This window comes from Perca flavescens, chromosome 21, assembly GCF_004354835.1.
Source record: "Perca flavescens isolate YP-PL-M2 chromosome 21, PFLA_1.0, whole genome shotgun sequence".
Classification (NCBI taxonomy): domain Eukaryota; kingdom Metazoa; phylum Chordata; class Actinopteri; order Perciformes; family Percidae; genus Perca; species Perca flavescens.
In genome coordinates, this window is record NC_041351.1 from 23,019,082 (window position 1) to 23,043,824 (window position 24,743).

Genomic DNA, 24,743 nt, shown 5'->3' on the forward strand with positions numbered 1-24,743 from the left:
TCTTTTTTGGGGATTATATGCATGACTGAACAATCTGCTCTGAGGCTCTTCTGCCTCTTTGGACTAAATGAGTGGTGTGTAAAACATCTGGAGCAATGTACGGACAGTATTAGGGAGAAACCTGGGGCAGCTGTTTGCTAAAGGAACCAACTATCTAATATTTTGTATGCCCTAGAAAACAGCAGTGCCACCCACATTTTGCGTAAAATCTGTTGGGATTTCTAGACAGACTACGTGAATGCTCTCCAAAGATGAGATCATGGTTAGCGCCTGGTTATGTTTTAAAATGGGGGGAGCAAACTTGGAAAAGTAACATACATACAAAAATACATAATTAGCAGGCCAATTGCAGCCAATCACAGCAAGCCTTCGATCAATTTAATGCCCGCTACCACAGCAGCTCAGTTCAGTGTGCCAGATGCCACCAAAACGTTTGACACTGTGGTGTCTGATAAAAATCAATGCATGAGCGCTTTGGAGGAGGGTCTGGCAAAGCGAAATATGAATAGCCACTTTACACTTAAAAAGAACCGACTCTTTGATTTGGCTATTTACCAAACGTCTTGGAAGCAGAATCCTCTCCTATCATTTAGTTAACTTTAGGTGGGCTGGCTGGCAAAGTTAAGCTAAAGTTGACTTGCAAATTGGTTTGTCATTTCAGCGACAATACAATCCTACAATTTGCTATGATTTAAAGTTTGCCTGGAGTCAGTGGCCCAAGCATTTTCATTCAACATATGCTAGCGCATCTTTTCCTATGTTCTATATTCAGTCCACGATTGCAGCAGATTTAAACTAAATGGAAGTATCTTACCTTCGTAAACAGACTCTTACCTTCGTAAACAGACTCCTGTGTGGATTGACAGACTGAGATTGACAGCCAAAACATGCTGTGGCAAAATATCAGTGACTAGTTTGACTCAACAAACTCAAAAGGGTGGGCCAAAGATCTGTGATTTTTTTGTATTCCTTGTTTTTGTCAGTTGCCGAAAATAATAACATGATCATTGATATAGGCTGCTTAAATATAATCACATGATTGCATGGACTGTATGATAAAGGTCATTTTTAAAAAAAGCATTGATCAGGAGCCTATGGATGGGACTGATGAGAACGTTGAGTAGTATACACACACACACACACACACACACACACACACACACACACACACACACACACACACACACATATATACATTCCCGTGTGACCCTCTACATTTTACTTACAGTGAACTTTAGAGCAGCGGGAGTTATTCTGCCTAAGCTAACAAGATTTGATATATTTATACTGTGTTCATGTTTGGATGACTCATCATCAGTGGGTGTCCTGTGCCTTGATCTTCTTCCAGAATTACATTTTCATGTTTTGACTTTTAGCTGCATTCTTTTCCCTCCTCATCTCCAATTCCTTCTTTTCTGCCTTTTTGACAATTATTTGATCTTCATGTTTCAAAAGTTAAGGTTATCTTCTTTTGAATTCCCGTCCAACTCACATCATCATTCTTGCTCTTGTTTTCTCCTTCAGTCCAGTCTGCTAATGATTGGGAGAGCTGAAGCTCGCAGCCAGACAGACAATAATGAGGGCAGGAATGCTGATTAATGCAATGAGAGGCTTGTTCCAGGTTATTATATTGTATATTCTGGATTGGAGGACATTTGTCACTCAAGGCCCTGATATGGCAGCAAGGTGAACTTATGGTGTGCAAAACCGTCCTTAGGCCGCAGGACCCATGTTGTCGGCAAGCATCTTGCTTACAGAAGTCGCCTTTAGCAAGACACTACATCCTTTCTAGTTGCAAGGATTCTTTTATCTTTTTCTTTCCTCTTACCACAGGGATCCTGACCTCCTGGCGGCAGGGCAAAGAGAAAAGAGAATTCCTCAGCAGGAATTATCAATCACATTACTGTCAAGGGTTCTCAGTGGGTTATTTTTGTTGAATGTAAATGTTAAAATTAACTTTGATGAAGTGAAACCACACAGCGGCAGGGTCAAAGTTTAAGACTAAAACAGGGACAACACCCACCGTGCCATGATTAGCATTGCTAAGCCTCTGTCCTGACTGACAGGGTGGCGTGGAGCATGCATTTTTGAAATAAATGGGACCATCATTTGCTAAATCAACATCATGCTGTATTGAAGAAGACTTGAAACTAGCGATTGAGGCCCTAAACTCATTATGAAAATGTTTACTGCGCTAATAAGTCAAGTGAGGAGGGTCATTTCCCATAGGCTTCTATGTAATTGGATCTCTTTTTGCAACCAATGTAGTCGCCCCCTGCTGGAAATTAGATAGAATGCAGTTTTAAGGCACTTCAGCATTGGCTTCACTTTTCAGACCCACAAACTCTGTGTATTATTTTTTTAAAGTCTATGATGAAATATATCAACAACTATTGGTTGGATTTCCATTACGTGTTTTTACAGACATTCATGTTCCCCAGAAGATGAACCCAACTGGTTTTGGTAATCCCCTGACTTTTGTTCCTGTGCTGCCAGCAGGTCATCGTTTTCACATAGCCAATCTCATAAATCTACCAAATATATCGGCACACCATTTTGTGCAAACATTTTTGAACTTTTCCTGTAGTGCCACCATGGCATTTGTAGTTTTGTATCAAATGTCTCAAGAACTATTGGATGGAAACAATGAAACCAATTAAATTTGGTAGCTACATTTGTGTTGCCCTCAGGATATATTGTAGTTACGTTAGTGATCGTCTGACTTAGCATCATCATCGGATCATAATTGTACATTTTTCCAATACTTTGGACCTGGTTTAATACCTGCAAAACTGACATTCTGATCAGTCTCTGCTGGACTTTGTGTTGTTTACTTTTCATATTGCTAACTTTAAAAAATTTTTGTGTGTGTGTCTCTCTTTCTGCAGAACTTCGATGACTTCATATTTGCCTTCTTTGCCATTGAGATGGTGATCAAGATGGTGGCTCTGGGGATTTTCGGCAAGAAGTGTTACCTTGGAGACACTTGGAACCGCTTGGACTTCTTCATAGTATTGGCTGGGTGAGTTACCCAGTTACGCGCACACACAAACACACGCACACACATAGGTGGCCAAGCATAACCAAACACTGGAGGCTTGTACAAGAAGTAGTAAACACACACACATGCAACAAATTTGAGTAGTAATCAATCTGCAATTCAGGATTTGAGAATGCAGGGACAGAATCATGAACAAGGACAGAATCTAAATGTTTTGAGCTTGTTAGTGTAATTGTGTCACCAGATTTCAACAAGCTGCAGGGTTTTCTTTGCTTGCTGCCCCCAGAGCAGATCAAACCACATTTGGATTTGAAGCATGAATCTGTTAGAACCAACCCTCTAGGACTGAGTAACATCAGGCTTCTTCTGTGCGCTCCACTGGGTTTGTCATTAAGTGAATTTACCCAGAATGTCCTGTAAAAGCCTTTTAAAGAGAAATTGGTAGCAAGTACCCTCGTAAATTCTTAAGTGCTCAGAATCTGTCATACCGTTGAAGAAAGTGAGATAACATTTAAAAACTAAGGGTGTGAATGCAAAATTTGTTTTCTTTTGAACTTGGTCATGTTTACTTGTTCGCGTTGTTTACTTGTACACTTCATAGCTTTATTTCACTTGCAGATTGAAAAGGTTTTCTGCTTAACAACTTTCATAACATATCCATGCACACACACGCACAATAATGATGTCCAGGCACACAACATACTTGCAAACAAAGGCACACATGCACACACACCAGAGATCGTTTAGATAATCCCGTTTAAATCGATCGAAAAAAATATATATAAACTTAACAGCTAGAGCATTCATTGCTTTCAGCAGAAAGCTAAGGCTTCTGTCTTTCGCCTCATTAAGTTGTGCTCTCGTGATGATGCTATCACGTTGTGAGACGTCCGTGGCAGCATTCTTTTGCAGATGATCAAAAAGAAACGCCTTTACACTCTCATTAAAACGACCATATCTCAAAAACTAAACAATATTTTCTGTGTGATTATTTATTCATTAAGTTTTGATGAAAACTAATTTTTGTATTCTTTATATTTATGACACAATTTTAATATTTCTATTAATTATTATGGTTTACTGACTTCCATCACCTTTTTAGCTTAGGCTGTACTGAGTTTAGTGATATGGAGCATTCGAAGATACTCCGAGAAATGACATCACAATAAGCAAAAATACCAATGTAGGCACTGGCAGACCATTTCTACTGCAGAGTTCAAAGGTTTAGCAGATCTACTATGCATACAGTCTATAAACACAGCAGGCACAGAAATTCACACAGTGACACACATACACTGATGCACACGCAGTAATGCACACACACGCACGCACGCACGCATGCACACACACACACACACACACACACACTGTAATTTGATTAAACATGTTACAGAACATAGCCTGCTGGTTGCTCTGACATTTTTATCCACTACATCCCCTGCTGGCTTTTAATACCATCCTTCTGCCACAGCTTCTGTTGTCCATCAGTGGGAACAGGACACATTTTCTTTCTGTGTGTGTGTGTGTGTGTGTGTGTGCGTGCGCGTGACAAAGCATGTCCTTCAGCAGCAGAGAAGAGATACATTTCATGTACTTGTATGCAGTAATACACCTGTAAATCTGTGAGCAGCAGCTGTTTCTCACAGTCGATGGTCTCTGTCTTTGTCTTTTCTGCAATGGCAACCCTGAGCTTCCTCTTGCGCTCTCATCCATGTAATTCCTCTACTCTCTTTATACCTGCATCATATACAGTACCTGCATCATACATCCAAGTCTTTTAATCTTTCAGGATTATAGATAGTAAAAGCTGCTCCCACATCTGCAGTGCCAGAGTACCAGAACAACAGGTCATACGTCAATATGGGTTGTTTTTTCCTACCCTTTACTACGGCCCGCAGGAGCGTTTTCCGTCCTCATATCTAAACCAGAGAAGGTCGGTCGCGGTTTTAAACATGTTGTTAACGTTGTGAAACAGTCACAGATTGATTATGTTTAGGCAAAAAAAAATTACTTGGTTATGTTCAGAAAAAGATTGTGGTTTGGGATGAAATCGCATGATACTTCACTTGCGGTCTGTAAAGTTAAAGGTCCCTTATCATGCAAATTTTTGGGTTCATACTTTTATTTGGGGTTTCTACCAGAACATGTCTACCCACTTTAATGTTCAAAAAACACGTTATTTTTCTAATACTGTCTGTCTAAATATACCTGTGTTCACCCTTTATCTGAAACGCTCCCTTTTAGTGCCCGTCTCTTTCTGTACCCCTCTCGAAAAAGCCAAGTCTCTAATTTCTGAATATGCATTTCTCTGTGGATTGAGTGTTTTGATACTTTCACGGTATTTGTATAGCACTTCAACTTGCTTTATGATAAAAAAAAGACATCTTACTTTCATCAATATCGGACCTTTAAAAAAAGCTAAACGTGCCTTTTATTTTCAAATGGAACTAGCAGCCCAGTCTCCTGGGAGAAAGTCCTGTGTCTTGTCCACTGTAGCCTATATCCACCACCTTCCACTTCGGGATTGCTCCGTTGCCGCCAGAAATTCCGCCATTATGTGCTTCTTTTCGGCCGGATTTCCATTACCTAATGCTTTCTTTGTGTTGGAATTCTAAACTCCGGTGGATTTCTGAGGACTATGGTTAACTGCTCCTCAGAGCTCTGCAGGGTAAATCCAGACAGCTAGCTAGACTATCTGTCCAATCTGAGTTTTCTATTGCACGACTAAAACAATTTTTGAACGTACACATGTTCCACCAAAACAAGTTTCTTCATGAGGCTATTTAGCAGAGGCACCGTGGCTCCATGCGGTGTTTAGCGCTGTCAATGGCGATTGTGATTGGTTTAAATCACACGTGTCAAACTCAAGGCCCGCAGGTTTTGAGCCTAGTTGTGCACTAGAGTCTGGATTGGGCCGAATTTTTCTGTCCGAGCCCGGCCCACGTCCGACAGAGCTGTGACCGAACCCAGCCCGAGCCCGACAGGCATTAAGATATTTGTGTCCGAGCCTGACCCGAGCCGGACACAGTTAAAATCTCATTTTTTTTCCTTATACTAATGACACGTACATTTGTTTGTGTAGAAAGCTTTTATTAAGCAACTGTAGGAAGGCATTCGGAAATGTCAACAGATGAGCACATCAGAGCACACTGGGCAACAAGCGCACGTTAATAAGCTGTTACAATGTTCAATGGGTTAACCTTTCCTGCTTGCTTCTTTTCCGACTGTGGTCAGAAAACCAGGGGAGATATATTGTATATTATATATTATAAAATGAATAACCACTAACTCTGCTCCGGTTGCATCTACAATACGTCTGCTTCCTCTTACTCTATCTCTCTTCTGCCCACTTACCACACACACACACACACACACACACACACACACACACACACACACACACACACTCTTAAACGAGCCGCAGCACCATTTTACAACAAATGCCTTATCGCGCTGAAGTGACCGAGCCCGACCCGAACCCGATAATGATTTCTAAATATCTGTCCGAACCCGGCCCGGCCCGTTGGGACCTGTTGGCCTCGGGTCGGGCATGCATGCCTTATTGTGCACATGCCTTATTTTTCAAATGTGAACTACACGACACAGAATTTGGTAGATTTGCTGACTTTGAGACTTCCAGAAATTCCCACAGAAGCAGAGAGTTTTCAAAATTAAAGCTGGGAAACAGGTTGCTGTGAGTTTACTTTTAAAATGTAATCTTTGTTTTGCTTGATTTGCTAAATTCTAAGATTTCTAAGGAACTATTTGCTGCCTTTTTTAGGGCTTTATGTGGACCAAACTGTAAGTGAGAAGACTATATGAGACATGGAATAATACAGTCAATGATATTTGACTTTTTCTAAATAAAAGCATGAAAATAAACTCCACGTCTGTCCCTTGATGCGATTCGCCTTTTCCAGTGTGGCCCTTAGTGAAGTTGAGTTCGACACCCCTGCACAGCACTCCTATCCTGGAATGCTGTGTGGACTCCAGAGCACTCCGGAGGAAGGTCTGGCAAAGCGAGACTATGTCCACTGCAACCTACCTACAATATGCCGCTCATATTCTTCGTCACCTTACTTCCTCCTTTGCACCCGTAATAATTATATGAGGCAAACAACCTATGGGAGCGTTATTCAGGGGAGGACAGTCTCTACCAGAAGGAACTAGATGGGAAAATACCTCAATGTCTGATACAGTGAGTGATAAGAATGGGCTTCTAATTAAAACTACAGCAACAGGCAATGAGAACAGGTGTAATGTTCATTGTAAAAGGAGGACATTATAATGAATAGAGATATTCTACTTGCATACAGATGAAACTATAATGTACTGGTGGAGAAAAGTGGGTCATCGTGGCAGTGCAGGATAGAAAATGCATAATACAATAGGCAGATGATATATTACTGTGTGGAATTTCATAATAAAACAAAAGCAATAGAATCCATTCCTTTTGTGTATTGCAACGTTAGATTAGCATTAAAAGTTTTACTTAAACTTTATTTGTCAAACATAAAATGTATTATTTATGAACATAAAGCATGGTCGATGATAATAATACCTCAAAAGTCTTAAATATTGTATACTGCAGTGATATGACTTGGATATTTCATAAATTAATTAGAATGCTGACTGTAGTCGGTTAAACTATGTGTGAATATCACCTCTAGGGCTGCGACTAACAAATCTTTTCATTTTTAGAACGCTGCAGACCGACTCGTTGCAAGAAGTTGTATGTTTCGACTCGTCTTGTCGCGAATCTTTGATCTGAACTGGGCTTAAGAAATATTCACTTTTGAGGAGATGGAACTAATGTTTTCATTATTTTTGCTTAAAAAACATACATCATAATCGATTATCTAAACAATGTGAAAACATTTTCTATTGATCGACTAATATAATAATGAAACAACCCTTTCAGTTCTAATGGTTACATGCTGCCAGTCTGACATGCTTCTATTCCGAAATGCCGCTATTCCGACATGCTGCTATTCCCTAACCCTAACCCCTAACCCTAACCCTAATGGAAACAAAAATTGTCGAAATTGTGGGATGTTTGGAAACAGTGGAAGTTCCGCCACTGCGACAATTAGTCGTCAATGTTGGAGTGGGGGTATGTCGGAATGGCTAGCGGAACCCGTTCTAATCCCGTCATGAAAATATGGCCTGTATGGAATATTGTATTGTTGAATACTTCATATGGGTAAAATAAGTGGTTGAAATAGACCGGGGTTAGGATCAGCTCATTGCAACATATTGATTTATTGGCATATGAACATAATTACTGTATGTACATGCAGAAACATGTATGCGTCGGTCATTAACCTTTTAACATTAAGGATAAGGGTAAGAGATAGAGGTCTGTGTTTGCATGAGTCCAGACCAGGAGTCTGCAACCTTTTCTACGATGAGTATTCATTTACAAAGATGACTGCGGCCGGTGTGGCAGTGGCATTTGTTAACGTGCATGTAATTTATTTTCAATTTGTGCACTGATAGTTAGTTATACTGTTATTGGAAGTTTGACCTTAGTGATAATGGAGTTGCAGGCCTATTATTTACACTGGATCGCCTCTCTCAGTTACTCATTCACACATACAAAACCTTGTTGTGATGTAAGCTACTGATAAATCAAATGTTAACTGGGCTGACCAAATGGTGTGATCCCTCTTCCTGACTTTTGCTGTTGAGTTGTGCTCTGTCCGGCTTGTATGTTTCGCCTTAATTTAATTCAATTACATTTCATTAAAAAAAGAAAGTTATCAAGACACTTTACAGACTAGGTCTAGAACACACTGTATAATTTATATATAATTGAACAGGTAGAAACTGTCAGGATTTGTTGAAGTGCAGAGTGCAAAAATGCAGAGTTTAGACGAAGAGGCAGTGTTTGGTCTCAAAGGTTTATTAAATTAAACTGGCTACAACAAAAAGTACCCTGAGGCAAGCAGGTAGAAAACTGGCCAGAGACTAAATACATGAGGTAACGAGGGTGGTAACGAGGGACAGGTGCGTGAGGGCTGATGAACAGGTGAGACACATCAGGGCGGGGCAGACAGTCACAAAGGCGGGAAAACACACGAGACAGGAATTAAAACAAGACATGACACAGGAGAAACAGACACTACAAAGAAAAACAGGAAACTGAAGCATGAAAACATACACTACAAAGTAAAACAGGAAACTGAAGCATGAAAACATACACTACAAAGTAAAACAGGAAACTGAAGCATGAAAACATACACTACAAAGTAAATCAGGAAACTGAAGCATGAAAACATACACTACAAAGTAAATCAGGAAACTGAAGCATGAAAACATACATTACAAAGTAAATCAGGAAACTGAAGCATGAAAACATACACTACAAAGTAAATCAGGAAACTGAACAGGAAAAAAAACAGAACACAAAAAGACAGGGAAAACAGAGAATGAAATAACAACAATAAACCACAACAGAAAACCACAACCATGACAGTAACCTCAGACAGACCCTGTCTCTTGGTGGGAGGTCACATTTTTTGGTTCTTTTTTCAAGGTTTAGATGCTTTTTTGGTCACTTTTACAATGTTTTTGATGCTTTTTCCATTTCTTTTTTAATATCTTTAACTTTTCTTTACCCATTTGCACTGCTGGCGCCCTTGCTTTTACCTATGCTGCCTATGCCATGGGCCAGCCCTGCTGTTGCAACTGGTGAATGGTCTGTTGTCAGCCAACTGAGAAACGTGGAATGTCACTGATATCCACTCTCATTTATTCACTCATTTATGACGGACAGTGGCCAGTGTCTTTATGCGGAATCCTATCCAACAAAACCTTTAGCAAAACGTTTAGCAATGCACTCAGGAATGTTATAGCTGCCCTTTATAGACTTATTTTTGTTTTGTATGTGCTTTGCTTATCATATTTTGTCACTTCCCTTTATTTTGACTCATCTTTGAAGTTTTTCTCATACTTAATATGGGATTATTGTCATATCTTGCGAGCGTGATGAACAGGCTCACGAGCAAATGATATCATTTCACAGGCGGAGATAATAGCCTTCATGCACTAATTCAACCATCAAGAGATGTACAGGCAGCTGAGAGCGTGAAACAAAACACAGAGGGAGTCAAAGAATGGCATGTGCGTGTATAAAACTATTTAGGAAGCGCACAGGTCAGCCCTCACATGCGAGTGTCTGCTTTGCGAGCATTGGAGGGAAATACAAGCTCTCGCAGGTACTCTGCTCTCTGCAAACTGACTTTTGACATGATGGGGTAGGACTGGACGATCAATCGAAAATGTGAAGCTGTTATTGATGTATTTTTCCTATGACAATAATTTTGATAGTTGTTTTCTGTTGATAAGCCTACTTTGTTCTTAAAAACATTCCACCGCATGTTTCTGTCTTTATTAACAATGTAGCACAAGATAGCACCCTAAAAAGGACTGTATGAGTGTTTTTCGTCCGTGCCGTAGTTGGGATATCTGCGTAACTTTTGAAATGTATGTACCCATACCTCTAACATTAGAGCTACACTCTGTTTAAAGATGAAGACCGTTATCGGATATCAGCCTCTTTTCTCTCCCTCAACATATTTCTTTTCACTCTTTAAGCGTGATATATGCTCCTGCGTTAAATCTACGCCGTGGCTACCTATGTAGGTACGTGGAGACACGGACCCTACGCCAAGCCTAATTACACGTCGCAGCGACGTAACTCATTTCCTTGTTCTCCTTCTCCGTAAACAACATGAAATCAAGGAGAGGGTGAACTTTTCCTGCTATAGATTTCCCACCGTGGTCAGAAAGCACAGGGGAGACACTTTGTTTCTCCCACTACGCCGCTAGAGTGCCGAAGCTAATCGTCTTACTTGCTCTACCACACACTTGCCGGGCCCTGCTAGTCTCTTAGTCCGGTTACACACTGCTTGCGTGGCGTTTCTGTTGCGTGTCAGCTGTGTGGCGGCTGCATGGCATTTTCTATGTCTTTACACACCAGAAACGTGTCTGACGCGGCGCTGCTGCTGCTAGCCTTGTCTGGACACATGATTGTTTCCCATTGATAAAATGAAATACCATGTTAAACATAAATATATACTGATTTGGTTACAGCAAAGACAACATCGGCAGTATTGACGGCAAAATAGGATACAGAATATTTTGTTCTGTATTGACAGGTGCAATATTAGAAAATCAATTAATTTGTTTTTAAATTACATTCATAACTGCATTTATATCAAAACCTGGAGACTTTCAAACATCAACATGTCATTTATTATGTGTATTTGTGTCTAAACAACATATAAACATCTTTTCCTATTCTATTTGCCTGGAAACGCTTCCAACACGCTTGTGTGCAGCGTGAAAAATAGGCGTTGGTTCTATTTCTAGCAGGCACGCGTTTTTGGCGCGCCGGTGTGCAAGCTCTAACCTGTTAACATGGGAGCCGAAATATAAATGGACACGCCACGCAGCTGACACACTTGCGCGACGCATCCAGTGTGTAACCGGCCTTAAAGAGATCGACGCACACACCAACTCACAAGTATAAACTTTAGGCCACTTACTTAGGCTATGGCAATAGCAATGCGTGGAGCCTCCGCAGGACTATAAATCACGCTTTAATCTGTAACTGAGAAAACAGAATTGTGTATGTGTGTGTGTATGAGCATGTATCAAAGCATTAACAATATGGGGTGACAGAAAACACGGCACAAGAAAAAAAAATCTGTTTCTACGTCTGCATCTACTGGTGTCATGTATGTTGACTTACATCTGAGGGTGTGTGTAGGTGATGGTGTGAGCATGCATGTATGTGTTTTCATTAGTTGCCATTTCGGAAAAAAGATTTTCATCCGATGGACTTTTACGGAGAGCCCCCCCAGCCATACGGAGACAATGGTAGCCTAGGTAACGGCTGGTTGTCAAGCATTTGATATATCCCGGCAACAGTTGTTAAGTCTGCGGAGGAAGGCTCTGATGAACTGTTTGTTTCTTTCCGAGGCGATAATTACAGCTAAGCTGCTTTTTCAGCAGCTCTTTGCTCTTCTCCTAATCACCTCACTGTCAGGAGGGAATGATGGAGGGAGGAGTGTAACAAACAGGTGGAGTGTGCAGGAAAAGATTGAGATGTGCTGGGAGTTTTTTGTCTGGTAAAAGGTGGGTTCAGGCTGCACGATATAAGGAAATTATGCGATATGAGACAACGTTGAATATCGCGATAACGATATTACTTGCATAAATTACCAGATATAAAAGTGTACTCAGTTCTGCTGCCTTCAGTATTCTGGTAAAATACAACAAATTGCTTGTTGAATTTAAAAGGAATGAAAGAAAATAATTTCCAACATTCGTTATTGAACAAATCGAACATTGTATTGAATATAAAAGGCAACACTAACAAAGAAGGAAAGTTTTCTGCTGATATTTTCTTACAACTAACACAAAAAAATCACAAGAGTGTTTTCCGCGATATGTCGCAGCCTTCCGCGATGTGTTTATTGCGGCAGTTAATATCGCGTGTTGATACAAACGATATATTGTGCAGCCTTATGGTTGAGGGAGTGAAGTATTACTACTGCATTCACATGGTGAACTTTTGAAAGAAAGTTTACATCATCATCAACATAGCAGTGGATGGAAACTCACACTTGATAAATGACATTGTCGTTTCATTTTCGTTTTGCAATTGCATCACTGTAAATGCTTTCACAACACTGATATTTTCATTTGTGAGTTGGCTTTGCGATGCTTAGTTTGCTCTCAGTCATCAACTCACACGTATCACTCTTCAGCTGCGTGTGTGAGAAGTGTGAAAAAGCTGATGACAGCACTCAGTGCGAACAGAAACAATTACTGTTAGATGGCTTGGGAAGACTTGTGTTAACACTTCGAAGTTGTGTTTTTCACCTGTCGAGTTGTTCAGAATCATGAACGCAGAATGTTTTTTACCTGTACACAGAATTCTGAGCCAAGACAAGTAGTGTCACGGTGTTCCCACATCTCAGTAGTTAATTATGTTATCACAACCGATTGTTGAACAGAACTACAAACGTAACACAAAGGTTATGATAAACTGGAATGATCCTTTCCTGTACTAGAGGCCTAACCGACCAATTGCATTCGGCAAAATTAATGTGGCCTTTTGAATGCTCTGTAGCTTACTGTCAGCTCTGTATCTGTGAATGCATGTCAAGCCAAAAGTAACTTCTTAATTGTTCTCGGAGGGCAGTTCCCTTATAAATGCCACAGACTGAAACTAGGGCTATCAATTGATTAAAATATTTAATCGCGATTAATTGCATGATTATTCAAATAACTAACTTGTGATTAATCGCAAATCAATCGCACATTTCGATCTATTCTACCTGCACTTTAAAAGGGATATTTGTACAGTTTGTAATGCTCTTATCAACATGTAATATGCTAGAATATTCTCCAGAATAACCTCAAAGGAACTGTATGCTCAAAAAAACTATCCAGCGTTGCGTGCCTTTGGCGACGGGGAGGATGGTTCTCTGCCTCAGCTGTATGCATGGCCAGCAAGTGGTATTTGAGACTCGACGTACTCCGGTGGTAACTCACTTCACATTGACAGTACATGCAAATAACTTCAGTCTTGTCGAGAGAACCATCTGGAAGGGCTTTGAAACAGAACTTGCCATTCAAAAGACTTCATCCAATTCCCGAGGAGCTTTGTGTTTGCCAGCCATCCACAAGGTTACTGCTGCATCGCTTCCTGATTTCCCAAACTACGCAGTGGCCCGAGGCCCAAATCACAGAACGTGCATGCATTAATCACGCGTCAAAATAATAAGTGGAGTTAAAAGGAATTTGCATTAACTCATAATTGCATTTCATTTATCACAAATTATGACGTGGAAAATATTATGCTAAAAAGTTACAACACAAACATTTCTAATAAGGAGTTTTTGAACCAAATCTCTGTTCATATCAAGATACTCCATTTAATAAAACTGTTCAAAACAAGTTTAGACACAGCTCTAGATTGAATGACTTGTTAAGAGAGTGTTTTTATTTATGTATGTATTCATGTATTGATTGGTGCAATGGAGCCCCATTCAATACCTTTGGGAGCATAAATAGGAAAATGTAGCAGCACTTTCTCTAGCAGACAGGCTATCCTATCCATAGGACGTCGATCGATCCGACTTAACAGTCTCTCTCTCTCTGTAGCTTGATTCCTCCTGTAAAGACAGAAAGGATAACTGAGGGGGGAGGGTGTGAGTGGAGAGGGAACAGGAAGAAGGACGATGGATTGACAGAGGAAGGCAGATGAAGAAAGGAAGAGAAGCTGAGGCAGTCGAGTCGATCGCTTGATTGGACTCCTTCGTCATGTAGTCCGGTTTTATGTTTGAGCACAGACACCACCAATGAAAATGCTCATTTGGGGGTCATTTGGGTCAGTTTGGATGAATGACATGTTGCTGTAACTAACTTGTATAGAAACAGTGATCAAATAGGTGATTGTTAGTAAGGTACCTATAACTCTCCTAGAAAGAGTCTAGCAAAACAAGCTAAATCTTGTGATTGCTATTGTGATGAAATATCCCATGTAAACCTTTAATCATCCCCAGCAATTAATTAATAGAATTCATACCATCCAATTGAGTATGGACCACCGTTAAGTGGCGCTTACACAAAAATCACTCCCGGGTAGACAAATGGCAGTTAATTATGAATTACAGAGATATAATAGTGATCATTTCCAGCCAAATATACAGAAAATACTAAATACATTTACATATACACAGCACTCCCAAGCCTAACTACTCCAATACCATGACTCCCCCATACAAAATATTATATTATATATATATATATTATAATATATATAAGATATTTGTATGGAAGTAAATACACAATAAGTTTGCATATATTCCAATTGCGGTGCTGTTTTCAGTATTTGCATAAACAGGTGCCAACACATTAAGGAGGAGAAAAGTATATATAGTACTATATAAAAAGAAAAAAATCAACATGAATTATGTGTCATTGATGCAATGTGATTGTTCTCCCCTTAGTGGGGTCTTACTGTAAACTTGAGGAAAAAATAGAACAGTCTGGCACAGAGTGACTCATCACCTTAACCATGGTCCTGATCAATTAAGATAATTATCAGTAGAAGTATCACTCTTCATTTTGCCATGATATATTGAGATTTAAAATGCAAACTTAGCACCTTTAACTGGCTTTAAATATTTAACACATCCTCTTGGATTTCAGAGCCGTGATTGAGTTGCACTAAAGGAGGTGAGAGAGAAGCACAGGACCTAACCCTCTGTGTCTCCTCCTTTCTTCTCTTCATGATTTATTAATGACACGTTGGATCGGCTCCAGCCCAGTTTAGGGGACAGCGGAAGAAGGAAAGGGTGTGAGGATGGAGGAGGAGGAAAGGAGAGGGTGGTAGAGACGTCAACAGGGAAGGGAGAGAGGGAGACAAAGTGAGAGAGAGAGGCTGAGAGAGAGAGAGAGAGAGGAACGGGTGAGGTGAAAATGGGAGGAGGGATGCTGTTAGAAAGGCAGGTAGAGAGAAAATTGAATGTACTTTTTTTTTTTTTTAACTAATTTAAGCAATTTATTAGTTAAACATTTTTGGAACTACTTTCATTGCTTTTTTCTTTCCAAAAATGTCTGTGCATTAAAGGGATACTTTGTTCAACCAGCTTTGTATCATAATAATGTTGATAGAATGTATAAATGAACTGTGATAAACTTCCCTCCATATTACCAGTGCCCAGATCAGAATTCGTCACTTGGAGGTTTGCTGCTGGCCCTAAGGCCTGTTGCTTGAACTGCAGACTGTACTTCTGCGTACGGACACAAGTATAGGAGCGGATCTCTCTTTCTTAAACTCAGACCGAACCAAGACAGCCTCGCTCCCGGCGCATCAGAAATGGACGCTCGGTCAGGTGCATCTGGTGTTAGCGTACCGATGCAAAAAGTCTCCTTTGGCGTCTCAGTCAAACGCAAGGAATTTTCAACTAATTACAATGTATTCCCATCCACAGCGCGTCAATTTTCAACGTGATTGGTTGTGGGTCTGGACCAGTTTGGCGTCATTATTCAACGTGCAGGGTAAAACCACTTAGTTAGGGTTAGGGAATGATCATGGTTGGGGTTAAAAATGTACCTTTAAGTGATTGTGTGTGGGGTTACAAAATGTAGGCTACGTTTAAGTGACACGCGGGATATGAAAAGGACACGAAACCCCGGACTCTTGGGTGAAAGTCTTGTGTTGTTTGACCCATCAACCGACCCCGTTTTTTTTATACTACTCGCTACCATTGTCGCTCTTCATAGTACGTCATCTTGCAGCGCTGCAGTCGAGCTGCTGCTATGCCCGGTGCATCCCATACATCCCATAGGCAGCTAAGGGTTATTCCGAAACTCTGATTAAACTGTAAATTAGGCAGTGCTGATCAAATTTAAACCAATATTCTGTTACTCTCAGGGTTCCCAAGGCCATGGAAAACCTGAAAAAGTCATGGAATTAGTCCCATGATATGGTGCTCTTTGGATGCTTTTATATGGACCTTAGTGGTCCTCTATTACAGTATCTGAAGTCTCTTTTATATAGGCCTTAGTGGTCCCCTAATACTGTATCTGAAGTCTCTTTTATATAGGCCTTAGTGGTCCCTAATACTGTATCTGAAGTCTATTTAATATAGACCTTAGTGGTCCCCTAATACTGTATCTGAAGTCTCTTTTATATAGACCTTAGTGGTCCCCTAATACTGTATCTGAAGTCTCTTTTATATAGACCTTAGTGGTCCCCTAATACTGTATCTGAAGTCTCTTTTATATTGGCCTTAGTGGTCCCCTAATACTGTATCTGAAGTCTCTTTTATATAGGCCTTAGTGGTCCCCTAATACTGTATCTGAAGTCTCTTTTATATTGGCCTTTGTGGTCCCCTAATACTGTATCTGAAGTCTCTTTTATATAGGCCTTAGTGGTCCCCTAATACTGTATCTGAAGTCTCTTTTATATAGACCTTAGTGGTCCCCTAATACTGTATCTGAAGTCTCTTTTATATAGACCTTAGTGGTCCCCTAATACTGTATCTGAAGTCTCTTTTATATAGACCTTAGTGGTCCCCTAATACTGTATCTGAAGTCTCTTTTATATAGACCTTAGTGGTCCCCTAATACTGTATCTGAAGTCTCTTTTATATTGGCCTTAGTGGTCCCCTAATACTGTATCTGAAGTCTCTTTTATATAGGCCTTAGTGGTCCCCTAATACTGTATCTGAAGTCTCTTTTATATTGGCCTTAGTGGTCCCCTAATACTGTATCTGAAGTCTCTTTTATATAGGCCTTAGTGGTCCCCTAATACTGTATCTGAAGTCTCTTTTATATTGGCCTTTGTGGTCCCCTAATACTGTATCTGAAGTCTCTTTTATATAGGCCTTAGTGGTCCCCTAATACTGTATCTGAAGTCTCTTTTATATAGACCTTAGTGGTCCCCTAATACTGTATCTGAAGTCTCTTTTATATAGACCTTAGTGTTCCCCTAATACTGTATCTGAAGTCTCTTTTATATAGGCCTTAGTGGTCCCCTAATACTGTATCTGAAGTCTCTTTTATATAGACCTTAGTGGTCCCCTAATACTGTATCTGAAGTCTCTTTTATATAGACCTTAGTGGTCCCCTAATACTGTATCTGAAGTCTCTTTTATATTGGCCTTAGTGGTCCCCTAATACTGTATCTGAAGTCTCTTTTATATAGACCTTAGTGGTCCCCTAATACTGTATCTGAAGTCTCTTTCCCGGAATTCAGCCTTGGTGCAGAATTACAGCCACTAGAGCCAGTCCCACATTGAGCTTTCCTTAGGATGTGCCATTTCTGTGTCTGTAGCTATTATTGAGGAGGGAGGGGGGGCCAAGGTGGAGGGTGGGGGTGTGGCCTTGACCAACTGCCACTTTGCTCGTTTGGAAGCCATGATGCCTCTCATGGGTGGGCCAAATTCTCTGGGCGGGCAAAGCAGAGAAAGGGGAGGTAACCTTGGTCCTTATGACCTCCGCAGAGCAGGATACCCAGGGCTCGGTTTACACCTATCGCCATTTCTAGCCACCGGGGGACGATTAATGTTGAAAAACCTCATAAAGTGAAATTTTCATGCCATGGGACCTTTAAGTTTTAGAACAGTCATGGAATGTTGTTGTGTGTAAGGAGATGTTAGACCCAGTGGCAACAGGTCGGCGGACCTCTAGCGATAGACCCAGCCCGCTGTTCAGCTCATTCTCTGTAACCGATGCAGCATGAAAGCACTGCGGAATAAATAATGACATGGTTACAGTAATCCTCCGTGGATAACCTTTTAGGTAATATAACATAACAGCTGACGCATTTTCTGTACAGCAGCTGTTTACATAATGTAGCTCTTTTATGTGTTAATACTTGACAACATTTTGTTTGCCATCAGGTACGTTTCTTCATTGCTGTGTTTCGTCTCTCCCTAGCTGAAATTGTGTGAACCTGATATGTTTGAATAATGCTGGCCATGTGTAAATTTAATATTTCATTGTTTTTCAGACTGGCATCTAGAAATTAGTTTATAATTAAACGCATTAAGAATACACTGATGGTAAAATTGGTTCCACTCATGTTTGAAAGCCAGTGCCAGACTGATATATAAGTGAATATGAACCAACTATTAGATACTGCCGTTTATGCCGGTTCATTTTTTAACAATGAACATTTGGATTACTGTTGTTTGTGTTACACCTTGTGAATGGTCATGGACATTTTAATAATATGGGTCCTTGAAAAGTCATGGAAGAGTTTAAAATGTTGGCCCATATGTTGGCCCCCATAGGCCACCATTGTTAAAGAAACGTCTGCTGCTGCCACGACACCTCGAACTGCAAACAAGGTCGATTATGTCTCTTTGCACTTTTAATTTTTAATCCACAGACATTTTATATTAGAAAAAAGTCCCTTTAGCCGAAAAATATGAAGCAATTTAAAAACCTGCGACAACACCACGATGTCTGTGGGCCGAGCCGGGAACTCACGGGCGCGGCCAACGATAGAAACACTTCATTTTGGCCGTAAGCGCCAGGCGAGCAACTCCATTGACCTCAATGGGCGCCATTTTGGGATGTGGTATCCAGTCAAAATAATAGGGCTGCCACCTCTTAGTCGATTAGTCGACTAATCGGTCGTTTTGGTCTTAGTCGACTAAGATTTCTTTAGTCGATTAGTCATTTTATATGCTTATTCATGCTTAATTACTTATTTCCAAGAAATTTCTGAGCACATTTATGGTAAATACAATATTTAAAGTGGTGCTTTTGCAGGATTAATTGTGGAGAAACTCAGTTTTACAGATGGTTAATTAACTACATTTATATTGTGCTTTTCTAGTCTTAACCACCTCTCAAAGCGCACAGCTCTGTCAATTAAATCAACTAATCGATTAGTCGACAAAATCGTATAAGTGTTAGTCGACTAAGAATTTCTTTAGTCGAGGACAGCCCTACAAAATAATACATGTGGTATGGATATGGATACTATGTTGTGTCTCCTCCTAAAGTGTGTTAGTGTTAGGTGTGTGTTTTGTGTGTGTGTGTGTGTGTGTGTGTGTGTGTGATGTTGCACTCCAGAGAGGGGGGGGGAGGGAGAGAGAGAGGACACAGACAAGGATATAGCATCCATGAACAATGATGGCCATTAAACAAACTGTCCACTGCAGTAGGTATCTCTCACAGCCTCCACCCCCCAACCCCCACACTCTCCAGCCTCCTCCCCCCCCTCTCTTTCTCTCTCTCTGTACAGCATCCAGGCTGGATGGCTGTATTTTCTTGTCCTGGGTGTCCTTATCCACCTGGGCTCTCCTCCATTAGCTATATTATGTCCCCACTACAAGTGGGTCAGCAGATCAGCCGTAGATTATCAGTCAGAGGGAGCAGGGGAAGGTGGGGATGCTGGGGAGATAGAGGGAGGGAAGATAAAGACGAGAAAGGCTAAGTGCAAGTGTGAGCAGAATTTACAAGGATGCATTTGAATGTGAAACTGTGCCTGTATTGTTAACCAAAATTAAGATGTGGTTATAGAGAAGGGCATCCTGCAGCCTCTGTTGATTTGCCTTGGGTTTCCAAATGAAATCCTGCTTTCATGAGTCATTAGTGGGAAACCCTCTCCGTGCACAGAAAGTGAATACACACAACTGCTTGTAAATCTTTATTGCTGTGAACACAGCGTAGTAATTAAAAATATATCGATAGTCAGATGCCACTGTTTAGAAAGATTTCAGAGTAAATCAAACTGAAACTGGGGGTCTGACCAGTGAGAATGACAGGATTTGGAAAAACAAAATTATAATCTCTGCAAGTTTGGGGTCCCCTGCTGAAGCTGCTCCCCCCGCGACCCAACACCGGATAAGCGGACGAAGATGGATGGATGGATGGAATCTCTGCAAAGTACTGGCATCACGTACCAGGAATTGTGGCTATTGAGGCGTAGAGTTGAAGCCTGTAATTTACAAAATTGGAAGGTCTGGCAATGCGAGACTATAGTATTACTAACACTTAGGTTGACATTGATGGTGTATATTCATATTTGCTGAAACTGTCACTATATCCTGACATTAGCATTTGAGATTATGGCATTTGCAAGTTTCCACTGCGTCGGAAGACAAACAACCAATCACAGCTGCACAGTCTGACGCAGTGTCAGTGACTGCTCGTGAACTGCGGTCAAACAGGGGCAGCGCTGATCAAATATGAATCGAGGTTCATGATTGCCTATTTCTCGCTTTAAATGTTTTCAGGAACATTTTTAGGAACATATGTGTTACATCGTCAACTGCTTAGCTGTAAAATGAGAAAGTTTGTGACCAAGTCGAGCCAAAACCAACCACCGCCTACCGGCCTACCGGTCGGAGCAAGCTTTCCCATTTTACAGCTTAACAGTACACTAAGGCAACATTTGCATTGCTAGGTTTTGGTTTTTAAGTTTGGAGCCAAAAGTGATCTCCGTGCACACTAGTGTTTTTATCTCCAGTAGAAGAACTAATCTCTGTTTAAACTCACACGCGCAAACCGCAAATCTCATCCACATTCTTGTATACTGGGCATGGTAAACAGGAGGCAGAATGTATACTCTGCCTGTTGCTGGTAGTTGCCATGGTAACGTTAGTAGCTTAGTCTCAGAGAACGAGACGTCACGACCGATAAGGTGGCGAAACGTTGGAGTCAGTGCCGGTGTTGCCAAATGTCTCCGTTTGCGGCCGTTGAGACAGCAACACTACCCCGCAGATTCCAAACCAAAAAGGGCTCCGAAGTGTTTCCAAATTTTGTTTGGACGCTCTGAAATACCAGAGCAGTGCTAATGCGAGGTGTAAACGTAGCAAAAGGAATTCGTTTTGTAAACCAAAACGTAGCAATGTAAATGTAGCCTAAGATATGTAACAGAATATTCAATTCAATTTTATTTATAGTATCAAATCATAACACGAGTTATCTCGAGACACTTTACAGATAGAGTAGGTCTAGACCACATTCTATAATTTACAAAGCCCCAACAATTACAGTAATTCCCCCAAGAGCAAGCAGTGCGACAGTGGCGAGGAAAAACTCCCTTTTAGGGAGAAACCTCGGACAGACCCAGGCTCTTGGTAGGCGGTGTCTGACGGTGCCGGATGGGGGTGTGATGAACAGTGGCAATAATAGTCACATTAATAATGGAACAGTAACAGTATAACAGAATCTTAATACATATTGTTATTTGATCAGCACTGCCTAGTGTTTAACAGTTTGATAGCAGTTCAGGAGGAGTCATTGGCACTGCGTTAGAGACTCCTCGGCTCTGATTGGTCGTTTGACTTATGCCATTAACCAGTCTTTCCAGAAAATGCTGAGTTTTTTTGTGATTGTTGCGGGCAAAAACCCTTGATTATGCGGCACGTTTCCTTAAAAAATGCGATGGAATATGCGGGGTATTTATGCAATTTTATGTGATAAAATTGCGGGAACTTGCAAAAGTTGCGGGAACTTGCAAAAGTTGCGGGAACTTGCAAAAGCTGCGGTTTGATGAAAAAGAGAATAAAAAAAAAAGTGATTCCCCAAACACCCTGCTTTTCGATGATGTTCACATCGCGGAATTACGTCACTTCATAACGTTCCCATGGCAACAGGGGAAAATGGCTGCTCTTGTGGGAACATTTTTCAACTTTCTCCTAAGATATATGTTTATTTATGTTATAGATGTTTTTTCCAACGAAAATGCGGGGATTATGAAATCATGAAAGCCCCGCATATTTTGCGCGGAAATCAACAATTTATGCGGCAAAAGTGCGACGCATTTGAAAAAAATGCGGCCCCCGCATAAATATGCGGACTTTGGCTGATTATGCATTGAATTATGCGATCGCATAATCACGTTTTTCTGGAGGGACTGTTTAACAGCATCAGGAGAAGAGAGAGAGGAACGTGACGACAAGTTATTTTTTTAGTTAGTTAGTTTCGTTACCAACTGTCGCTTTAAAGAGCACTTAACTAAATCATAAGTTTGTGAATTTTGATTGATTGCAAGTGGCCAAGGTATCAGCTGGATACCAAGCTCTGCAGCTATCAAAAAATAAGCCGCATTGTGTTGTTTGATAAGATGAAGAAAGTCCCCTCAGGCACATTCACGAGGAAACTGGTTCGTTAAGTTTGATTATGTTTGACTATTTTATATCCTGGAAAGACACAGTCACATGTTGCAAACATTTTGTGTTTACATAGTTTGCTACAATTCCAAAAGAATGACTTTCCTGGAAGGAAATGATACTGTATTAAGCATATAACTTTATTGCTGTCATGTATTATTTAATGCGTGCTTGCCTTTTCTGGTGTCTTATGTTTTCATTTGTCTTATTTGTTCTAAGCTACCTTCCTCAGACTTTTAACAGAACGTGGAAAAGGACGCAACCACGGGGTCTAATCGTTAGATTTACCGACTCCGAAGTGTCCACGAGCAACACACTTAATGCCAGTGTAGGAGTGCGGTTCTGTAGCTAAGGCCTCTGACTTTTCTGCTCAGGGCCAAGAAGAAGGAGAATTCCCTCACAGTGTGTGATTGTTGCCAGGGAAAGAGAGATATTCGGTAATCAGCCGTGACTGTGAAGAAAAAGTTGGTTAACATTTGGGTTAGATAAGCAGCCGAGTGGGTTGATGGCAGAACGTGTTGCTGATGAAAGGCTTTCAGTCTGATTCAGCATGAAAACGCTCCATCTGTCTGTTCTCTGTGGTTTTTCCTCTCTCCACTTCTCCTTAATGATACTCAAGCACTCACTTTAATATTATCAGACCCTCATCATTAGCTGGTGTTCACGCAGTGACATGAATTGTACGTGTTGATTAAAGGAGACCTATCACGCTTTTCTGTCATTCCTGTCATTTCATGCCCATGTTACAATGTTGGATGTTGATGTTAGACATGGCCAAAGCTCAAAATAATGAGGTGAACATATTTAACCCTTGTGTTTTCCTTGGGTCAAATTCGACCCTTTTTTTTTTTTTTTTTAAAAAGAATATGGGTTTCTTTCAACCAAATTGCCTGAAAATAATTGTTTAAATGGTTTCAAAACAGCATCGTGAATGAACTTTGACATAAACCAGTCTGTGAGCCTCTCAACATCCTCTGATCTTAACTGTTAGTCAAAATAATTCATGATTTCTGCTTTTTTTAACACAAAAATTAGGTATAATGTCATGTACTATACATTAGGTTTATTACAAATGAAGTTTAAAAGAAAGCGTTGAAAAAATTGACAAAAACGTTTAAAAAAGCATCAAAAGCAATCGGAAAAAGCAACACAATTGTTGAAAAAGCGGCAAAAAATGTTAATTTTCTATTTTTTAACTGAATGTTAATTTTCGACGGGAACAAAACGCGAGGGTTAAAGCTTTAGTGAGTAACTTTTTGATATTAATGAACGTATGTTACATTCTAGCCATTGCCAAATGAGTTGCTACAAAGCTAATTAAGACTATCAGCTCCACACAACTCTCTCTGGATTTCTCAGCATGGCTGTGTTCAGAAGATTGTGGCATCCGGTGACTTTCCTGCGCAGAAACTCGAATGAAAATAATGACCTTTTCTGAAGAGTCCATGTTTTTTTTAATCTTCCGTGTCCTCCTTGGCTACTAGCAACTGCATGGCAATGATGGAAGGCTTGTATCATGTGGACGCGCTGACAGTGTTGTTGTCATTACTTAGAATTCCTCAAGGTGGCGACAGAAACTACGCACTACAGCTTTAAAGAAATTCCCACAGTTCTGAACACTCCGGTTTCAACTATTTGTTCTACTCTCGGCTCCGTATGATGTCACAGAGAGCCAGTTTTATATATATATATATATATGGTCATCTGCTCCAGGCAGGCACTACTGCAGTATTTAGGCTGCATACCCTGCCACATGTAGCTACATGTTAAGTCGAAAGCTGAAAGCTGCAATCTCAACATCTGTAATGTTGTTAATTTCTCCCCAATTTAGGATCACATTCCTGCTGGAACATTTGTGTATTATGTGGTTTAGAAGCCTATATTAGTGATTTATGACTGTAGAAAGTTCAGCTATATATTCCGTTGCAGTCAATCTCCGACTGCAACAGACTGTACATAGGCAGACAGCAGAGCACAGGTGCAGAGACTCTGGAGATCTGGAAATGCTGACCAATCAGAGCAGACTGGGGTTTTTTAGCAGGAGGGGGGCTTAAAGAGACAAGCGCTCCAACGGAGCATCT

The 24,743-nt window shown here is 40.6% G+C and overlaps 1 protein-coding gene across 1 annotated transcript in view; it reads left to right on the forward strand.

Annotated features, from left to right (window-relative positions):
* cacna1g (calcium channel, voltage-dependent, T type, alpha 1G subunit) overlaps positions 1 to 24,743 on the forward strand; it is a 370,250-nt gene that overhangs the window by 128,811 nt on the left and 216,696 nt on the right. The window contains exon 3 of the mRNA XM_028567497.1: positions 2,889 to 3,022. Within this exon, the coding sequence (XP_028423298.1) occupies positions 2,889 to 3,022 (134 nt within the window). The remainder of the gene's footprint in view (positions 1 to 2,888; positions 3,023 to 24,743) is intronic.